This window comes from Callionymus lyra, chromosome 3 (assembly GCF_982586985.1).
Source record: "Callionymus lyra chromosome 3, fCalLyr1.hap1.1, whole genome shotgun sequence".
Taxonomy (NCBI): domain Eukaryota; kingdom Metazoa; phylum Chordata; class Actinopteri; order Syngnathiformes; family Callionymidae; genus Callionymus; species Callionymus lyra.
The window spans coordinates 8,264,333-8,282,703 of NC_141820.1; the positions used below are offsets into that span (position 1 = coordinate 8,264,333).

Below are 18,371 nucleotides of genomic sequence, written 5' to 3' on the forward strand. Positions count from 1 at the left end.
TCATCGTCATCATAATCATCACCATCACCGTCAGGATTATCATCCTTTAATCACCTAAATCTCTCTGTTCACCTTCACTACACAATAATCACCGTCATAATATTGTCTGTTCGTCTGATCCTTCTGACAAAATGTCCTGTAAATGTGGAGACGACTGACCTCTCAGGGAAGGGAGGTCAGAGGTCAACTCCATAAGGTCAAGCAAAAAAAAGGGGGCAGGAGACCCCAATGAAAATGACAAATATGTCCAAAGTTGATAACGTTTAAAAAAAAAACCTCTATTTCATTTTTACTCATTTAGACTTCTATAATGTAATGTCCTTTGGTTATGGGGGCAGGTAAGGGGGGCAGAAGACCCCCATGAAAATTACAAAAAAGTCCAATTTTAATTGAATGTCTCAAAAATGATCATTTAGACAACTGAGCTCTCAGTGAAGGTTCCAGGGGGTAGGTCAAAGGTCAACGAACAAGGCAACGGCAAAGGGGGCACAAGGGAAAGAAGACCCCCATGAAAACTGAAATACATCAAATTTTGATTACATTTGTTAAAAACTTTACTTCATTTGGACTCATTTAGATTTATATAATGTCATGTCCTTTGGTTATGGGGGCAGGAAAAGGCAGTAGAATATTCAGTGCGTCCAATTTAAATTAAAAACGTCTTGAAAAATGATCATGATGAGATAAAAACGTGAAAATAAATAAATAAAATTATAAAATAAACCTTTTTTTTGTTTTCAATAAATTGTATTTAAAGATTCTAAAGAAAGAATCCACATGTCATATATATTATACAAAAAAATAAGACGTTATTATGCCATAAATTAAATGTAATGTTTCATTTTATATAATAAAAGATGAGGAAAAATGTCTTAATATGAAGATCTTTAACAAGATATATATACAGTTGAGTTATTGTTAGATTTATTTTTAATTTTTGACAGAGACAATAAACAAAGTAAGTCGTATAGTCGTAGTATTTGTAGTATTTTTATTTTAGTAGTATTCACAGAGAACAAATGTACTAGAATGCGCTTTTTTTTAAATTTAATTAATTAATCTGTATAATTTATGTATAAATGTATACTTAAAAAAAAGCGCCTGTATGTTTGAATAATATCCTTGTTTACTGTTGACTCGAGAATATTCTGCGAGATTATGTATGGCGGGCTCGGCGGTCACGTGACTCCGGGATGAGCCAGATTAGTTCTTCTGCTTCTGGACTCAACGCCACACAGAACCATCGACGCTGGACGTGACGCCGAACAAAACACCCGCTTCGTCTCCAGCGCGGGATCTGACACCGGAACCGGGCCCAGTTCGGGACCCCCCGCCCCCCCAAACCCCCCGGTTCCCCCTTCATGTGCTAGTGGACCGGCAGGTGGATCCATGATGATGTCACCGTGGGACCGATGGTACTCGACGAGCTGCTGCCTCTGCTGCCACGTCCGGACCGGAACCATCATCCTGGGAATATGGTACATGGTGAGGACTCTTTTTTTTTTTTTTTTGTGGTTCCGGTTCTTCAAGTAAAAAAATCATCGTAACGACGCGAAAGACACCGAGTAAAAACATGAAAGAGTGACGTCACGGTGACCGCTACTTCGCTACTTCAGATGGAATTGCTTTTATTTTGACATTTTCAGCGACGACATCTTCAGATTAACACAATAATCCGTCACTACTTTCTCTGTTTTCGCGTGTAAACCTCGTTAAACCGCAACATTCCTGCTCTCTTTGTTGAGCTGGAGGCATTTTCTGATGTTTTTTTTATCGTTATTTTTGTTCCACGTTCGACGCAAAGAACGTGTTTAAAAATAGTTGTGTTTTCAGGCAGCAGTGGTTCAGGTGAAGAAATAATCTGGTAAATCCCTGACAGTCCAGGACTTCTCACAGGTCTTTGTGAGGACAGACAACAAACTAAAGTTCTTTTTTTTTTACCCCCTGAAATGTTTCACGATATCTTTTATTTTGATTATTATTTAACTTCCTTTCTGGTCTAAATGTTTAATTCGTGGAATAATTTCCTACTTTAAGTTTTTTATTTGTCAGTATTTAAGTTTCGTGCTACAATAAATGAATGGTTTCCATTGGGAGGGTGAAAAAATATCCATACTCGGATATATCGCAATGTTTTTTTTTGATGATACTATATCAATACTCAACAGCACTGCATCGAACATAATTTGAATTTTAACAATGTTTTTGATATTTAGCTTTATTACAAATCATGTTTTATTTCAATAAAATGTGAATGAAATATAATTATTCGATTAAAAATATTTATATTATTAATTACAATTAACATGAAATATTAATGGATTTTGTTAAATGTTCGTGTTGCAATTAAATGACAATTAACAATTAAACTTCGGCTCTAACAGCGACATCTATGCTACGACTGAGGACGAGAGGATACAATGACTCCAGCATCTTTTAAAGCTGATTTTTTTCAGCAACTTCAGCAACGTTATGCTAACAACTCAATACATGATACTAACGACTTGATGCTAACAATTCAATACATGATGCTACGATTTAAGCAACATGATGCTAACAATTAAATACATGATGCAGACATTTAAGCAACATGAAGCTAAAAATTAAATACATGATGCTAACAATTCAATACATGATGCTAAGATTTAAGCAACATGATGCTAACAATTCAATACATTATGCTAACATTTAAGCAACATGATGCTAACAATTAAATACATGATGCAAACAACATGATGCTAACAATTAAATAAATGATGCAAACAACATGATGCTAACAATTAAATACATGATGCTAACAACATGATGCTAACAATTAAATACATGATGCAAACAACATGACGCTGACAATTAAATACATGATGCTAACAACATGATTCTAACAATTAAATACATGATGTTAACAATTAAATACATTATCCTAACATTTAAGCAACATGATGCTAACAATTACATACATGATGCAAACAACATGATGCTAACAATTAAATACATGATGCTAACAACATGATGCTAGCAATATGATGCTAACACCACTGTTCTTTTGCCAGCTCATCAACGCAGTTGTCCTACTCATCTTACTGTCGGCTCTCAACGATCCCGTCCAGTACCGGTACCACCTCACCAGCTCGGAGCTCGGCACAGACATCGATGTCATGGACGACGCAAGTGAGCGTAACACTTATTTTACACAGATATCACTGTGAAGACATTTTACACACTTTATGACACTCTTGTCCATTCATGAATGTCCATTGTTTATAGTTATTTGTGTTTATTTTGTGTATCTGTGGCTTGAACGAGCGTGTGATTTTTCTCTGAAATCTTTATTTACAACAATCGCAAACAAACACACTTTAACATCCACAAAACTCAGACAATGCACATAAATACAATCATACACAATCACACATAAACATACACACAATTCACACAACGTATGCAACACGGATAAACACAATTACACAGATATACACACACATATTCACACTTATACAACCCACATTGACACACAAACACAAATGCACGCACATATAAACATTCACACAACTCATACTACTCACATTAGCACAATAGCACACTCGTAAAAAACAACTCATGCTACACACATTAACGCAATAGCGTGGACACATGGACACAAATCACACAACACCGTTAAACTGAACGACAAACGCACAATCCAACACACATAAACACACTACTCATACAACACAGAAAAAAAATCAATAGCACGCACAATGAAACACACACAAACACATTCACACAACTCATGAACACTTCAACACGCACACACATTCAACTCTAATACAACAGGCATACACACAACTTATACAACACACACATGCAGACACACATTCAAAGAAACACACAGACATCTATTCTTCACGCACACAGACACACACAGAGCTGCAGAGAGAAGTCAGAGTTCATACATATTTTCAGAACATGACCTGCAGTCGTGACCAACGTTCTCTGGTCTCACGATGAAGCTTCTGGTCCACATGTCTCTGGTGTCATCGATCATACGTGATGTTTGAGTCAAGATCACGTGAAGTTCACCATCACCGCAGCTGGATCTGCTGCAACGCTGGTTTCCATGGCGACTGTGTTGTGTAAATGTATTTAACGTCAGTGGTCAATAATGACACTGAAACAATCACACTATATGTATTTGTGCAGTGGTCAGTGGTCAATAATGACACTGAAACAATCACACTATACGTATTTGTGCAGTGGTCAGTGGTCAATAATGACACTGAAACAATCACACTATACGTATTTGTGCAGTGGTCAGTGGTCAATAATGACACTGAAACACTCACACTATATGTATTTGTGCAGTGGTCAGTGGTCAATAATGACACTGAAACAATCACACTATATGTATTTGTGCAGTGGTCAATATTGACACTGAAACAATCACACTATATGTATTTGTGCAGTGGTCAGTGGTCAATAATGATACTGAAACAATCACACTATATGTCTTTGTGCAGTGGTCAGTGGTCAATAATGACACTGAAACAATCACACTATATGTATTTGTGCAGTGGTCGGTGGTCAATAATGACACTGAAACAATCACACTATATGTCTTTGTGCAGTGGTCAGTGGTCAATAATGACACTGAAACGATCACACTATATGTATTTGTGCAGTGGTCAGTGGTCAATAATTATACTGAAACAATCACACTATATGTATTTGTGCAGTGGTCAATAATGACACTGAAACAATCACACTATATTTCTTTGTGCAGTGGTCAGTGGTCAATAATGACACTGAAACGATCACACTATATGTATTTGTGCAGTGGTCAGTGGTCAATAATGACACTGAAACAATGACACTATATGTCTTTGTGCAGTGGTCAGTGGTCAATAATGACACTGAAACAATCACACTATATGTATTTGTGCAGTGGTCAGTGGTCAATATTGACACTGAAACAATCACACTATATGTATTTGTGCAGTGGTCAGTGGTCAATAATGATACTGAAACAATCACACTATATGTCTTTGTGCAGTGGTCAGTGGTCAATAATGACACTGAAACAATCACACTATATGTATTTGTGCAGTGGTCGGTGGTCAATAATGACACTGAAACAATCACACTATATGTCTTTGTGCAGTGGTCAGTGGTCAATAATGACACTGAAACGATCACACTATATGTATTTGTGCAGTGGTCAGTGGTCAATAATTATACTGAAACAATCACACTATATGTATTTGTGCAGTGGTCAATAATGACACTGAAACAATCACACTATATGTATTTGTGCAGTGGTCAGTGGTCAATAATGACACTGAAACGATCACACTATATGTATTTGTGCAGTGGTCAGTGGTCAATAATGACACTGAAACAATCACACTATATGTCTTTGTGCAGTGGTCAGTGGTCAATAATGACACTGAAACAATCACACTATATGTCTTTGTGCAGTGGTCAGTGGTCAATAATGACACTGAAACGATCACACTATATGTATTTGTGCAGTGGTCAGTGGTCAATAATGACACTGAAACAATCACACTATATGTCTTTGTGCAGTGGTCAGTGGTCAATAATGACACTGAAACGATCACACTATATGTATTTGTGCAGTGGTCAGTGGTCAATAATGATACTGAAACAATCACACTATATGTCTTTGTGCAGTGGTCAGTGGTCAATAATGACACTGAAACAATCACACTATATGTATTTGTACAGTGGTCAGTGGTCAATAATGACACTGAAACAATCACACTATATGTCTTTGTGCAGTGGTCAGTGGTCAATAATGACACTGAAACGATCACACTATATGTATTTGTGCAGTGGTCAGTGGTCAATAATGACACTGAAACGATCACACTATATGTATTTGTGCAGTGGTCAGTGGTCAATAATGACACTGAAACGATCACACTATATGTATTTGTGCAGTGGTCAGTGGTCAATAATGACACTAAAACAATCACACTATATGTATTTGTGCAGTGGTCAGTGGTCAATAATGACACTGAAACGATCACACTATATGTATTTGTGCAGTGGTCAGTGGTCAATAATGACACTAAAACAATCACACTATATGTATTTGTGCAGTGGTCAGTGGTCAATAATGACACTGAAACAATGACACTATATGTATTTGTGCAGTGGTCAGTGGTCAATAATGACACTAAAACAATCACACTATATGTATTTGTGCAGTGGTCAGTGGTCAATAATGACACTAAAACAATCACACTATATGTATTTGTGCAGTGGTCAGTGGTCAATAATGACACTGAAACGATCACACTATATGTATTTGTGCAGTGGTCAGTGGTCAATAATGACACTGAAACAATGACACTATATGTATTTGTGCAGTGGTCAGTGGTCAATAATGACATTGAAACAATGACACTATATGTATTTGTGCAGTGGTCAGTGGTCAATAATGACACTGAAACAATGACACTATATGTATTTGTGCAGTGGTCAGTGGTCAATAATGACACTGAAACAATCACACTATATGTCTTTGTGCAGTGGTCAGTGGTCAATAATGACACTGAAACAATCACACTATATGTCTTTGTGCAGTGGTCAGTGGTCAATATTGACACTGAAACAATCACACTATATGTCTTTGTGCAGTGGTCAGTGGTCAATAATGACACTGAAACAATCACACTATATGTATTTGTGCAGTGGTCAGTGGTCAATAATTACACTAAAACCATCCATGATATTATTAATCTTCCTTGTTTGTGGTACTTGATTTTAGGAATTTAATTCTAGTAAATCAAAGTTAGAATCAAAATGTAGAAAGTTCATATTTATTGGATTTATTTATGTATATTAAAATATATATATACGTATACATCCATATATATACGGATCATTCCATAAATATATATTTATATATATATCATTAAATTCCATTACAGAAAATTGTAGTTTAAAAATAAAAAACAGGCATATTTATAATATATGTAATTAATAAAACATTTATTTTACGTATTTCATTTACTGGTTTCTAATGAAAAAAATAGTAGCTGTTTACATTTTCTTTAAAATATTATTTCAATATTTAATTAAGTTTGACCATGTTTGTTTTACGCTCTATATATTTTTAAACCCTTTCATTTCACTCATGTACGTTATTAAGGTTATGTATTTCTTGTCATTTTAATGATGTGTACTGTGTTCTGTACGTCACGTACCTTGGACTGACTCAGGTTTAAATAAAAGGGAAACAAACGATGACGCACACGAGCAGCTTGTCCGTCAAATAATCCTGTGAGTCACAGTGTTGATGCACTCAAGTGTCTGCTCAGTTATCAGTAATCTGAGAACATGTCGCCCTCCTCGTGTATCCTCACACTGATGTTGTCACCACAGAATACTATTTTTATTCTACTTTAAATAAAGTCAAAATATTATTCCTGGATTATGTGAGAGACTCCAGTGAAATGAGGTGTTTGTTGTGTTAATCTGGAGTATTTTGTTCTCACGGCTGTTGGTTTGATGTCCACAGATATCTGCATAGCCACGGCTATCTCCCTGCTCATGATCCTGATCTGTGGCATGGCGACGTATGGAGCCTACAAGGTAAGAGGCTCACGATGTCCGTCGTTACTGGTCGAGTGTGTTTTTACATTTTTGCCACGTTTCTTCGGACAGCAACACGCGGCTTGGATCATTCCATTCTTCTGCTACCAAATCTTTGACTTCGCCCTTAACACGCTGGTGGCCATTAGTGTGGTGGTTTATCCCAACACGGTCCAGGACTACCTGCAGCAGCTGGTGAGTGACTTTGACTTTAACTTTACCTTTGACTTTGACTTTGACTTTGACTTTGACTTTGACTTTGACTTTGACTTTGACTTTGACTTTGACTTTGACTTTTACTTTGACTTTGACTTTGACTTTAACTTTACATAACTATAATCAAACCATTTTTAACTATAATCGAACAATTTCCAACTGTAATCAAACCATTTTCAACTATAATCGAACAATTTTCAACTATAATCAAACAATTTTCAACTGTAATCAAACAATTTTCAACTAGAATCAAACAATTTTCAAATACAATCAAACAATTTTCAACTATAATCAAACAATTTTCAAATACAATCAAACAATTTTCAACTATAATCAAACAATTTTCAACTATAATCAAACAATTATCAACTATAATCAAACAATTTTCAACTATAATCAAACAATTTTCAACTGTAATCAAACAATTTTCAACTTTAATCAAACAAATTTGTTTTATTAGTCATTTAATGATTCGTTTGTCTGAGCATTTTCATGTGTAATAATATAATAATCTAATCTAATCTTTATCAACAAGATACTTTAAATAATTCTATTTCCCAATTTGAATAAAAATAACTTTATCTATACTAAATAAAAGACAATTTGCTTGTTTGAATCAAAACCATCTCTAACTTTGTTCTTAACCGGTTCCGTCTCTTCCAGCCGGGAACGTTCCCTTACAAAGAGGACATCATGTCCACCAACAACATGTGCCTGGTCTTCGCCGTCCTGCTCTTCATCGGCTGCATCCTCTCGTTCAAGGTGAGACCGTCGTGAGGCTCGTGACCCCAGGAACAGATCCGTCACCAGGTCAGGGACGTCCATACGGTCGTCCATAATGACTCGCCCTCCATGTTGTCGGACGCGGAGCTCTCGCCACGACAGGAAACCGATTCCCGTCCAGCTCGTCCTCCCTCCGAACGCTCGGATGATTTTCGAGTCGGGACGCGGAGTCGCAGTCGACTGTACGATCCCATCAGGCCGAGCTTCTTCCTCCGAGCGCCAGAGAGGCAGAGACGGAGATCGGGTTCTGTGATGTGGACGCTCGCCGGGCCTGAGGCGCTGGAGCTGGACCGCATCACGGCTGTGACAACACATCACGTCACTTTTTATTTCAAAAAAACAAAGCACAAATGTTTATTCATAAATATGTTGATCGTTACTGACACCATGACTGTTCATGAGTCAATGTGAACACGATCCAGCACGTCTGAGTGACTTTGATCGTCTCCCAAACGCCAAATCAGCTGTTTTGATTGACACGCGGCTGATCCGAACAAATCCTTTAGTCAATTGCTCAGTGGGCGGAGCTTATGACAAAGAAAGGGAGCCCATTGGTTCATTTTTCTCAGTGGGCCAATCAGCCGGAGTGTGTAGTGTCACGTGGTCTAATGTATTATTAGGAATCTGGAAAGAATCATGATATAATATATTGTGATACTGTAGTAACAAGTATATATACAGTATGTAGTATTGTCGAGTAGTTGACTCTAGTGTTGTGATACTGTAGTAACAAGTATATATGTGTAGTATTGTCCAGTACTTTACTCTGGTGTTGTGATAGTGTAGTAACAAGTATATATGTGTACTATTGTCGAGTACTTGACTCTGGTGTTGTAGTATTTACAGACCACATGACTCTTGACGAAGTCGTAACTGCTTTCATTTGTTTTCAAACCAAAATATGTCCAAACATCAGCTTTAAAAGCTGCTGTAGTCACTGTATCCTCTCGTCCTCAGTCATCACCAGGATCTCGTGGGGTCTTTGCGACTGTAACAAGTTAAGGAGTCTAGGAGTGTGTATTGTCAAGAGTCTGATTTGATATGTATCACGATACAGAGTCATTGATACGATACATCCTGATACTGTAGTAACAAGTATATATGTGTAGTATTGTCCAGTACTTGACTCTGGTGTTGTAGTATTTACAGACCACATGACTCTTGACGAAGTCGTAACTGCTGTCATTTGTTTTCAAAACCAAAATATGTCCAAAACGTCAGTCGTGGACTCACTGTATCCTCTTGTCCTCAGTCATCACACAGGATTTCATCATTCCTTTAGTTGCAGAGCACATACTGAATGCTGCCATCCAGTGGCCCGGAAATTTAATTGCAACACACAAATGAACAAAAGCCGTGCATATTTACATTTGTATTGTAAATAAAAATACATATTTTTATCTATACTTACTTCTTTGAAGTATAAATCAAAAAGAGTGATGATGAAAATTTAAAAAAAAGTCATACGGTGTAAATTAATTTCCGAGACAGCGTTGTGTAAAAAAATATTGCAATATTTAAGTATATTGTCTTTGGACAGTTTTACCTTCAGCTTTGTTGCCAAGAATCATTTTTTAGTTTCTCCTGAAAAAATCCAAGTTCAGTAACTGAGTCACACTTTTAATCTGTGTTTTTTTTTGTTAAACGACAAAACTCGACGCGTGCAGGAGTTCGACTCCCTCCGGCTGACTGGGTAGATGAGCAGGACACCGGAGGGAACGACAAGTTGACAAGTTGTCAAGTATTAGAAAGTACCTTTTCGTTTACTGGGCTGTTTTTTTTTATACTCGGCAACGATGCTGAGTGACTTGCTTTGCTTTGTCAGTGGTTCTGGTGGAGGTGTCCACTTAGCACTCTGCGCACACACACACACACACACACACACACACAATGGACCTCCTTGTTTCCCCTGCCAAGTCAAAAAAAAAAAAACCGAACCTCAGCACGACGGAGACCTTTGAGGCGCGACAGCCGAACGCAGCGACGACAAGGACACGTCGGCCATGATAGAAAAACGTTGAATTCCTCTTCCACACAGTTGATTGTGACGCATGACAGCTGTCAATCATCCTGTCAATAACGTCCGCCTCGTCCTCCAGGCCTACCTGATCGGCTGCGTGTGGAACTGCTACAGATACGTGAGCGGACGAGGCACGACCGAGGTCCTGGTCTACGTGACCACCAACGACACCATGGTGAGTCACGCCATCAATGTGCCCTCGAGCCAAGCATTAACGTCAACTCATGGAGACAAGATTGACTTTTATTCTTCCACAGTAAACATATTAAAAACTGCTATAATAACAGAATAATAAATAAAAAATAATGATGACAACATAATATCTTGTACTAATGTAAACTATATCTATATACATATATAAAAATAATAATGAATGTTATGAACAAGACTTAACATTAGTTTATAATAAATATATATGTATGTATGTAAAAAATATATATGTATTTTTATATATATTGAAAAAAAGAAATTTGGAAGATATACATTATTTTTTCTGGCTGACTTATTAATAAAATTATATTATTATTATCATTTTAGTTTTCACCATACATGTTTTGTTTGTAAAAATGTATTTATTTAACCCTAGTGTTGTCCCTGGGTCAAAGTGACCCGATACCACAAACACGTTTGTTTCGTGCCTTCGATTCACCTTGACCCAGAGGCAGGACAAGGGATACCACAAACACATTTGTTTCGGGGCCTTCGGTTCACTTTGACCCAGAAGCAGCACGAGGGATACCACAAACACGTTTGTTTTGTGCCTTCGGGTCACCTTGACCCAGAGGCAGCACAAGGGATACCACAAACACATTTTGTTTTCAGACCTTCGGGTCACCTTGAGGGGAAGGGAGTTGTAAACACTAATTAAACATTATATATTTTATTTTTAGAGATCCAAGTAGATTCTTGTTGATGTAAGTGACCTATGACGAAGTCAATGTTTTAAGATAAGATAAGAGATTATAAATTATAAAACTTTTATACAAAACCTTTTTATGTACAATGGAGGAAAAATACAGAGATAATTAAAACAAATTGAGCCTCAAAGAAAGAAAAACATGATGTAAAAATTAGACCTACTTCCTGTTTGGTAAATATACATTTAACACTCTCATGTACAATAGTGACAGGTACTTGCCACTGCGGTATGTGTCACATCACACTGTGTGACTTTGAGCATTTTATCCTTGAAATAAAATGTATAACAGTAATGAAAAATAAACCCGGTAAATATGACATACGTAAATATATCTGTAGAAAACAGAATGAATCGGAAATATTGATTAGATGACGATTGAAGGGAGTGGATTATAAATAAATGTTAGTAAAGTACATGTGTGTACATGCATCGTTATAGATGAAGAATATTTAGATCTAAAGTAACATTAACACAGCAGTGGCTTCGCTCTCCTAATCCAACATGTTCCTGTCGCTCACTCAGAAGAGACGTTCCAGCGCCGCCCTGGTCTAGAATCTGTTCTGATCCCCCCTCCTCCTCCCCCCGCCTCGCCCCGTTGACTCATGGGATTGCGAGCGGCTTTGACGTGGTCACTGTTTCCATTAATCTGCTGCTATAATCCTGGGATACGCTGATACATGAAATAATCTGTCCTCTCTCTCCTGCTGCTGCTGCTCGTCCTCCATCTTGTTTCCACCGTGATGTTGTTTCACAACTGAGGAGTCGTCCTTGACCCATGACCTTTCACCTACAGTGTTTGAAAACCTAATTTGTCAAACGATAATTCCACAGCCGCGTGAAAAAGGAGAATCTGTTTAACTCTCGTGTTGTCTCGGGGTCAAGGTGACCCGAAGGCCTGAAAACAAATGTGTTTGTGGTATCCCTTGTGTTGCTTTTGTTGTCTATAAATAAAGTACATGCTGTTTATAAACTGGGTATGAATAAAGTTTAATTGGTAAATAAATAATCATTAAAAATACTTATTTTTGGCACGAAACACACAAATACACATTTAAGAGGTTCATGGTTCTCATAAAATGGAGGCTTGACGTGTTTCTATGGCCGACAACATCGTCTTTATTTCTACATTTGAAGACGTTACATGTCAGTGTTTGATGTTCAAACATAAAACTGAGTTTATAACAGAAGTACACGTTAAATACTGTGATTAGTACACAGAAAGAAGGAAGTGAAAACATGAATAAGAGAATGAAGGTATTTGGTATATGATGGATGGATGGATGTTATAGCAACAGATAGATGGATGGATGAATGGTTGGTTGGTTGGATGGTTTTGGATGGATGGAATAGTAATAGTAATGGAAGGATGGATGGAGGGATGGAGGGATGGATGGATGGTTGGTTGGTTGGTTGGTTGGTGTTGGATGGATCTAATAGTAATGGATGGTTGGTTGGTTGGATGGATGGATCGAATAGTAATAGATAGAAAGATAGATGGATGGTTGGTTGGTTGGTTGGTTGGTTGGTTGGTTGGTTGGTTGGTTGGTTGGATGGATGGATGGAATAGTAATAGATAGAAAGATAGATGGATGGTTGGTTGGTTGGTTGGTTGGATGGATGGATGGAATAGTAATAGATAGATGGATGGTTGGTTGGTTGGTTGGTTGGTTGGATGGATGGAATAGTAATAGATGGATGGATGGTTGGTTGGTTGGTTGGTTTACGATGGATGGAATAGTAATAGATGGATGGATGGTTGGTTGGTTGGTTGGTTGGTTGGATGGATGGAATAGTAATAGATGGATGGATGGTTGGTTGGTTGGTTGGTTTACGATGGATGGAATAGTAATAGATGGATGGATGGTTGGTTGGTTGGTTGGACGGATGGATGGAATAGTAATAGATAGATGGATGGTTGGTTGTTTGGTTTTGGATGGAATAGTAATAGATGGATGGATGGTTGGTTGGCTGGTTGGTTTTGGATGGATGGAATAGTAATAGATGGATGGATGGTTGGTTGGTTGGATGGATGGAATAGTAATAGATAGATGGATGGTTGGTTGGTTGGTTGGTTTTGGATGGAATAGTAATATATGGATGGATGGTTGGTTGGTTGGTTGGTTGGTTTTGGATGGATGGAACAGAAATAGATAGATGGATGGTTGGATGAATGGATAAAGGGTTGGTTGGTTGGTTGTTTTTTTTGGATGGATCAAATAGTAATAGATGGATGGATGGATGGATGGATGGTTGGTTGGTTGGTTGGATGGATGGAATAGTAATAGATAGATGGATGGTTGGTTGGTTGGTTGGTTTTGGATGGATGGAACAGAGATAGATGGATGGATGGATGGATGGATGGGTGGATGGATAAAAGGTTGGTTGGTTGGTTGTTTTTTTTTGGATGGATCAAATAGTAATGGATGGATGGATGGATGGATGGATGGATGGATGGATGGATGGATGGATGGATGGATGGATGGATGGATGGATGGATGGATGGAGAAGAAAAAGGAGCCAAAAAACATCTTCAGATGTTACTTTATGTTGAAGTTAAAAATGTAATAAACGTCAAACATCTCTCAGTGAACTCAGCTCTGCTTCTGTTGCTACTGAAGCACAACATTCCTCCACGGATCTGCTTTTATAACCAAAAAGCCATTAAAATGCACGAGTCGTTTTTTTTCCCATCAGCCCCTGCTCCTCCTCACATCCCTGCTGTCCTCCTTCTTTTGCACTCGTTACGTAATTGTCTGCACGTCCGCTTGGTTTCCAGCCTCTGCTGTGATGTGTTTGCAGGGCTTCCCTGTCGCTTCACAATTACATCCCTCCGAGCATATTCTCTCTCGTTCTCTCCCTCTTTCTCCCTCCTCCTCCCCCTCACTCCCCCTTCATCCCCCCTTCATCCTCCCCCTGGTCTCTCTCTCTCTCTTTCTATGGCCTGGAATTAGCAGCAGGGTTTTGTGAGTCTGTTCAGAGGAGAAAGTGACGAGAGGCCATTTTTTCTAAAGCTTGTTTTCTTTTCCTCTTTGTTGACTTTCAATGTTACTTGTTTATTTGTTAGTATATTATTTTTTAAACTTGTCTTGGCATCGGTTTCAGGATTTCATGTTTTTTTTTGTCAATCAATTCAAACTATTTTTATCTGTAATCAAACAATTATCAACTATAATCAAACAATTTTCAACTATAATCAAACAATTTTCAACTATAATCAAACAATTTTCAACTGTAATCAAACAATTTTCAACTATAATCAAACAATTTTTAACTATAATCGAACCATTTTCAACTATAATCCAACAATTTTCAACTATAATCAAACAATTTCCAACTATAATCAAACAATTTTCAACTGTAATCCAACAATTTTCAACTATAATCCAACAATTTTCAACTATAATCAAACAATTTCCAACTATAATCAAACAATTTTCAACTGTAATCAAACAATTTTCAACTATAATCAAACAATTTCCAACTATAATCAAACAATTTTCAACTATAATCAAACAATTTTCAACTATAATCAAACAATTTCCAACTAGAATCAAACAATTTTCAACTATAATCAAACAATTTCCAACTAGAATCAAACAATTTTCAACTGTAATCAAACAATTTTCAACTATAATCAAACAATTTTCAACTATAATCAAACAATTTCCAACTAGAATCAAACAATTTTCAACTGTAATCAAACAATTTTCAACTATAATCAAACAATTTTCAACTGTAATCAAACAATTTTCAACTGTAATCAAAAAATGTTCAACTATAATCAAACAATTTTCAACTATAATCAAACAATTTTCAACTGTAATCAAACAATTTTCAACTATAATCAAAAAATGTTCAACTATAATCAAACAATTTTCAACTATAATCAAACAATTTTCAACTATAATCAAACCATTTTCAACTATAATCAAACAATTTTTTAACTATAATCAAACCATTTTCAACTATAATCAAACAATTTTCAACTATAATCAAACAATTTTCAACTATAATCAAACAATTTTTAACTATAATCAAACAATTTTCAACTATAATCAAACAATTTTCAACTATAATCGAACCATTTTCAACTATAATCAAACCATTTTCATCTATAATCAAACAATTTTCAACTATAATCAAACAATTTTCAACTGTAATCAAACAATTTTCAACTATAATCAAACAATGTTCAACTGTAATCAAACAATTTTCAACTATAATCAAACAATTTTCAACTGTAATCAAATAATTTTCAACTGTAATCAAACAATTTTCAACTGTAATCAAACAATTTTCAACTATAATCAAACAATTTTCAACTATAATCAAACAATTTTCAACTATAATCTAACAATTTTCAACTATAATCAAACAATTTTCAACTGTAATCCAACAATTTTCAACTATAATCCAACAATTTTCAACTATAATCAAACAATTTCCAACTATAATCAAACAATTCTCAACTGTAATCAAACAATTTTCAACTATAATCAAACAATTTCCAACTATAATCAAACAATTTTCAACTATAATCAAACAATTTTCAACTATAATCAAACAATTTCCAACTAGAATCAAACAATTTTCAACTGTAATCAAACAATTTTCAACTATAATCAAACAATTTTCAACTATAATCAAACAATTTCCAACTAGAATCAAACAATTTTCAACTGTAATCAAACAATTTTCAACTGTAATCAAACAATTTTCAACTATAATCAAACAATTTTCAACTGTAATCAAACAATTTTCAACTGTAATCAAAAAATGTTCAACTATAATCAAACAATTTTCAACTATAATCAAACAATTTTCAACTGTAATCAAACAATTTTCAACTATAATCAAAAAATGTTCAACTATAATCAAACAATTTTCAACTATAATCAAACAATTTTCAACTATAATCAAACCATTTTCAACTATAATCAAACAATTTTTTAACTATAATCAAACAAGTTTCAACTATAATCAAACAATTTTCAACTATAATCAAACAATTTTCAACTATAATCAAACAATTTTTAACTATAATCAAACAATTTTCAACTATAATCAAACAATTTTCAACTATAATCGAACCATTTTCAACTATAATCAAACCATTTTCATCTATAATCAAACAATTTTCAACTATAATCAAACAATTTTCAACTGTAATCAAACAATTTTCAACTATAATCAAACAATGTTCAACTGTAATCAAACAATTTTCAACTATAATCAAACAATTTTCAACTGTAATCAAATAATTTTCAACTGTAATCAAACAATTTTCAACTGTAATCAAACAATTTTCAACTATAATCAAACAATTTTCAACTATAATCAAACAATTTTCAACTATAATAAATACTAAAATAGTTTGTTGGATTAAAACACTTTAAGAGTCTGGTTGCTGGTTGAATTCCAGCCCCACTGACTGTGTGTGTTGCAGGTCCTGCTGCCCCCGTACGAGGAGGTGGTCTCCCTCCCTCCTAAAGACCCTCCTCCTCAGTACATGGAGGCGTGAGCGTCGGCCATCTTTCCTCGCCTGGAACAAAGTCTTTTTCTCGTGGACCAGTCGACTGTAGATTAGATCAGCGTGTCATGTGTTCGTGCTCCGACCCTCACACCCTCTCGGTGACGGTGCCGCCCTCCGGCCAACAACTGTTAACCCTCCCACAATACTGTGAACGACCCCCGTGACCTTGTGCTGAGCTCGAGAGGATGCAGGAGCACTTTTCGTTTCTCCGGAAAACCCCACTTTTGAATGTAACGTCGGGTATTTTTGTATCCATTCTTTTGTATTTCAGCGAGACGAGCGACCATTCACCTGTTTGAAATGTAGGGGGCGCTCACCCATCCCTGTATATCAGAAAATGTGAAGCATTTAATTGACTTTTTAAATTTTGAAAATTTAGTTTGATTGAAATGTTGTTGTTTTTTTAAGCATTGAATGATTTTCTTTAAATATTGAATTCAATAATTTGTATGTTTAGAGGTTAAACATAAAGGAAAAATCTAAAAAATAAATATTTAAAATGTATTTGAAAATTATTGAAATTATTTTACACATAGTCTGATATTTTTATTCAAATTAGACAAAAATATTTTTTCTAAATTCAATATTATTTATTTTTAGCAATTTAAATTCAATATATAAATGTATATACTTAAATATATTAAATTTAAAATTCTACGAATTAAAAAATATTAAATTTAGAAAATATACATTCAAATTTTGGGCAAAAGAATATTAAACTCTATGTGTAAAAAAAACAGTTTTAATTCTGAAAATATTCCAAAATAATTTTTGTAATTAAATTTAAAAAAAAAATCAACTTTTAAATATAGAAATTATTGTATTCAATTTTTTTAAATAAAAAACAATCCAACATTTTTTTTAAAAAATCTACTCGTCAACATTTAAAAAGAGTCAAAAGCAAGACGTCATTTTTTGCGTCCACTGGATGGCGCTATAGCAACGCGAGTGTATTTGCAAGAAGATACTCGTCCATGTTGCCCTTGAGCAAAAATGAGTTCGACACCCGTGTTATTATTAAACAACATGAGTGACATATTTATACAAGGCAAGTCCCAGAATGCATTGCGACAGTAATAGCTCTGAGGGAAGTTAGCATTGTTAGCATTGTTAGCATTGTAGAGTTAAATGCATCATGTTGATGTATCGCGACTGGTGTATTATCAGTATAAAACTAAATCCATGTAGTGTGTGTGTGTGTGTGTGTGTGTGTGTGTCTGCGTGTGTGTGTGTTTGTCTTCATATGCACCTTACAAAATAATGTTCAACTTCATTTGTATTTTCATCGCCGGTCGTTTCAT

The 18,371-nt window shown here is 35.6% G+C and overlaps 1 protein-coding gene across 1 annotated transcript; it reads left to right on the forward strand.

Annotated features, from left to right (window-relative positions):
• The first annotated feature begins 1,243 nt into the window (after positions 1 to 1,243).
• Positions 1,244 to 17,459, forward strand: laptm4b (lysosomal protein transmembrane 4 beta). Its single transcript, XM_087786312.1, has 7 exons — positions 1,244 to 1,485; positions 3,051 to 3,168; positions 7,526 to 7,599; positions 7,672 to 7,794; positions 8,479 to 8,577; positions 10,698 to 10,793; positions 16,984 to 17,459. Exons 1-7 carry the CDS (start codon positions 1,390 to 1,392, stop codon positions 17,056 to 17,058), a joined length of 681 nt encoding a protein of 226 aa, XP_087642438.1. The 5' UTR covers positions 1,244 to 1,389; the 3' UTR covers positions 17,059 to 17,459.
• The last annotated feature ends 912 nt before the right edge of the window (positions 17,460 to 18,371 follow it).

Excerpts from the sequence above, each read along its gene's own strand:
- laptm4b (XM_087786312.1), top strand. The coding sequence starts at position 1,390 with ATGATGATGTCACCGTGGGACCGATGGTACTCGACGAGCTGCTGCCTC. Across the intron at positions 7,600-7,671 it reads CGACGTATGGAGCCTACAAG|CAACACGCGGCTTGGATCAT; the intron begins GTAAGAGGCTCA and ends TTCTTCGGACAG. Across the intron at positions 7,795-8,478 it reads AGGACTACCTGCAGCAGCTG|CCGGGAACGTTCCCTTACAA; the intron begins GTGAGTGACTTT and ends CGTCTCTTCCAG.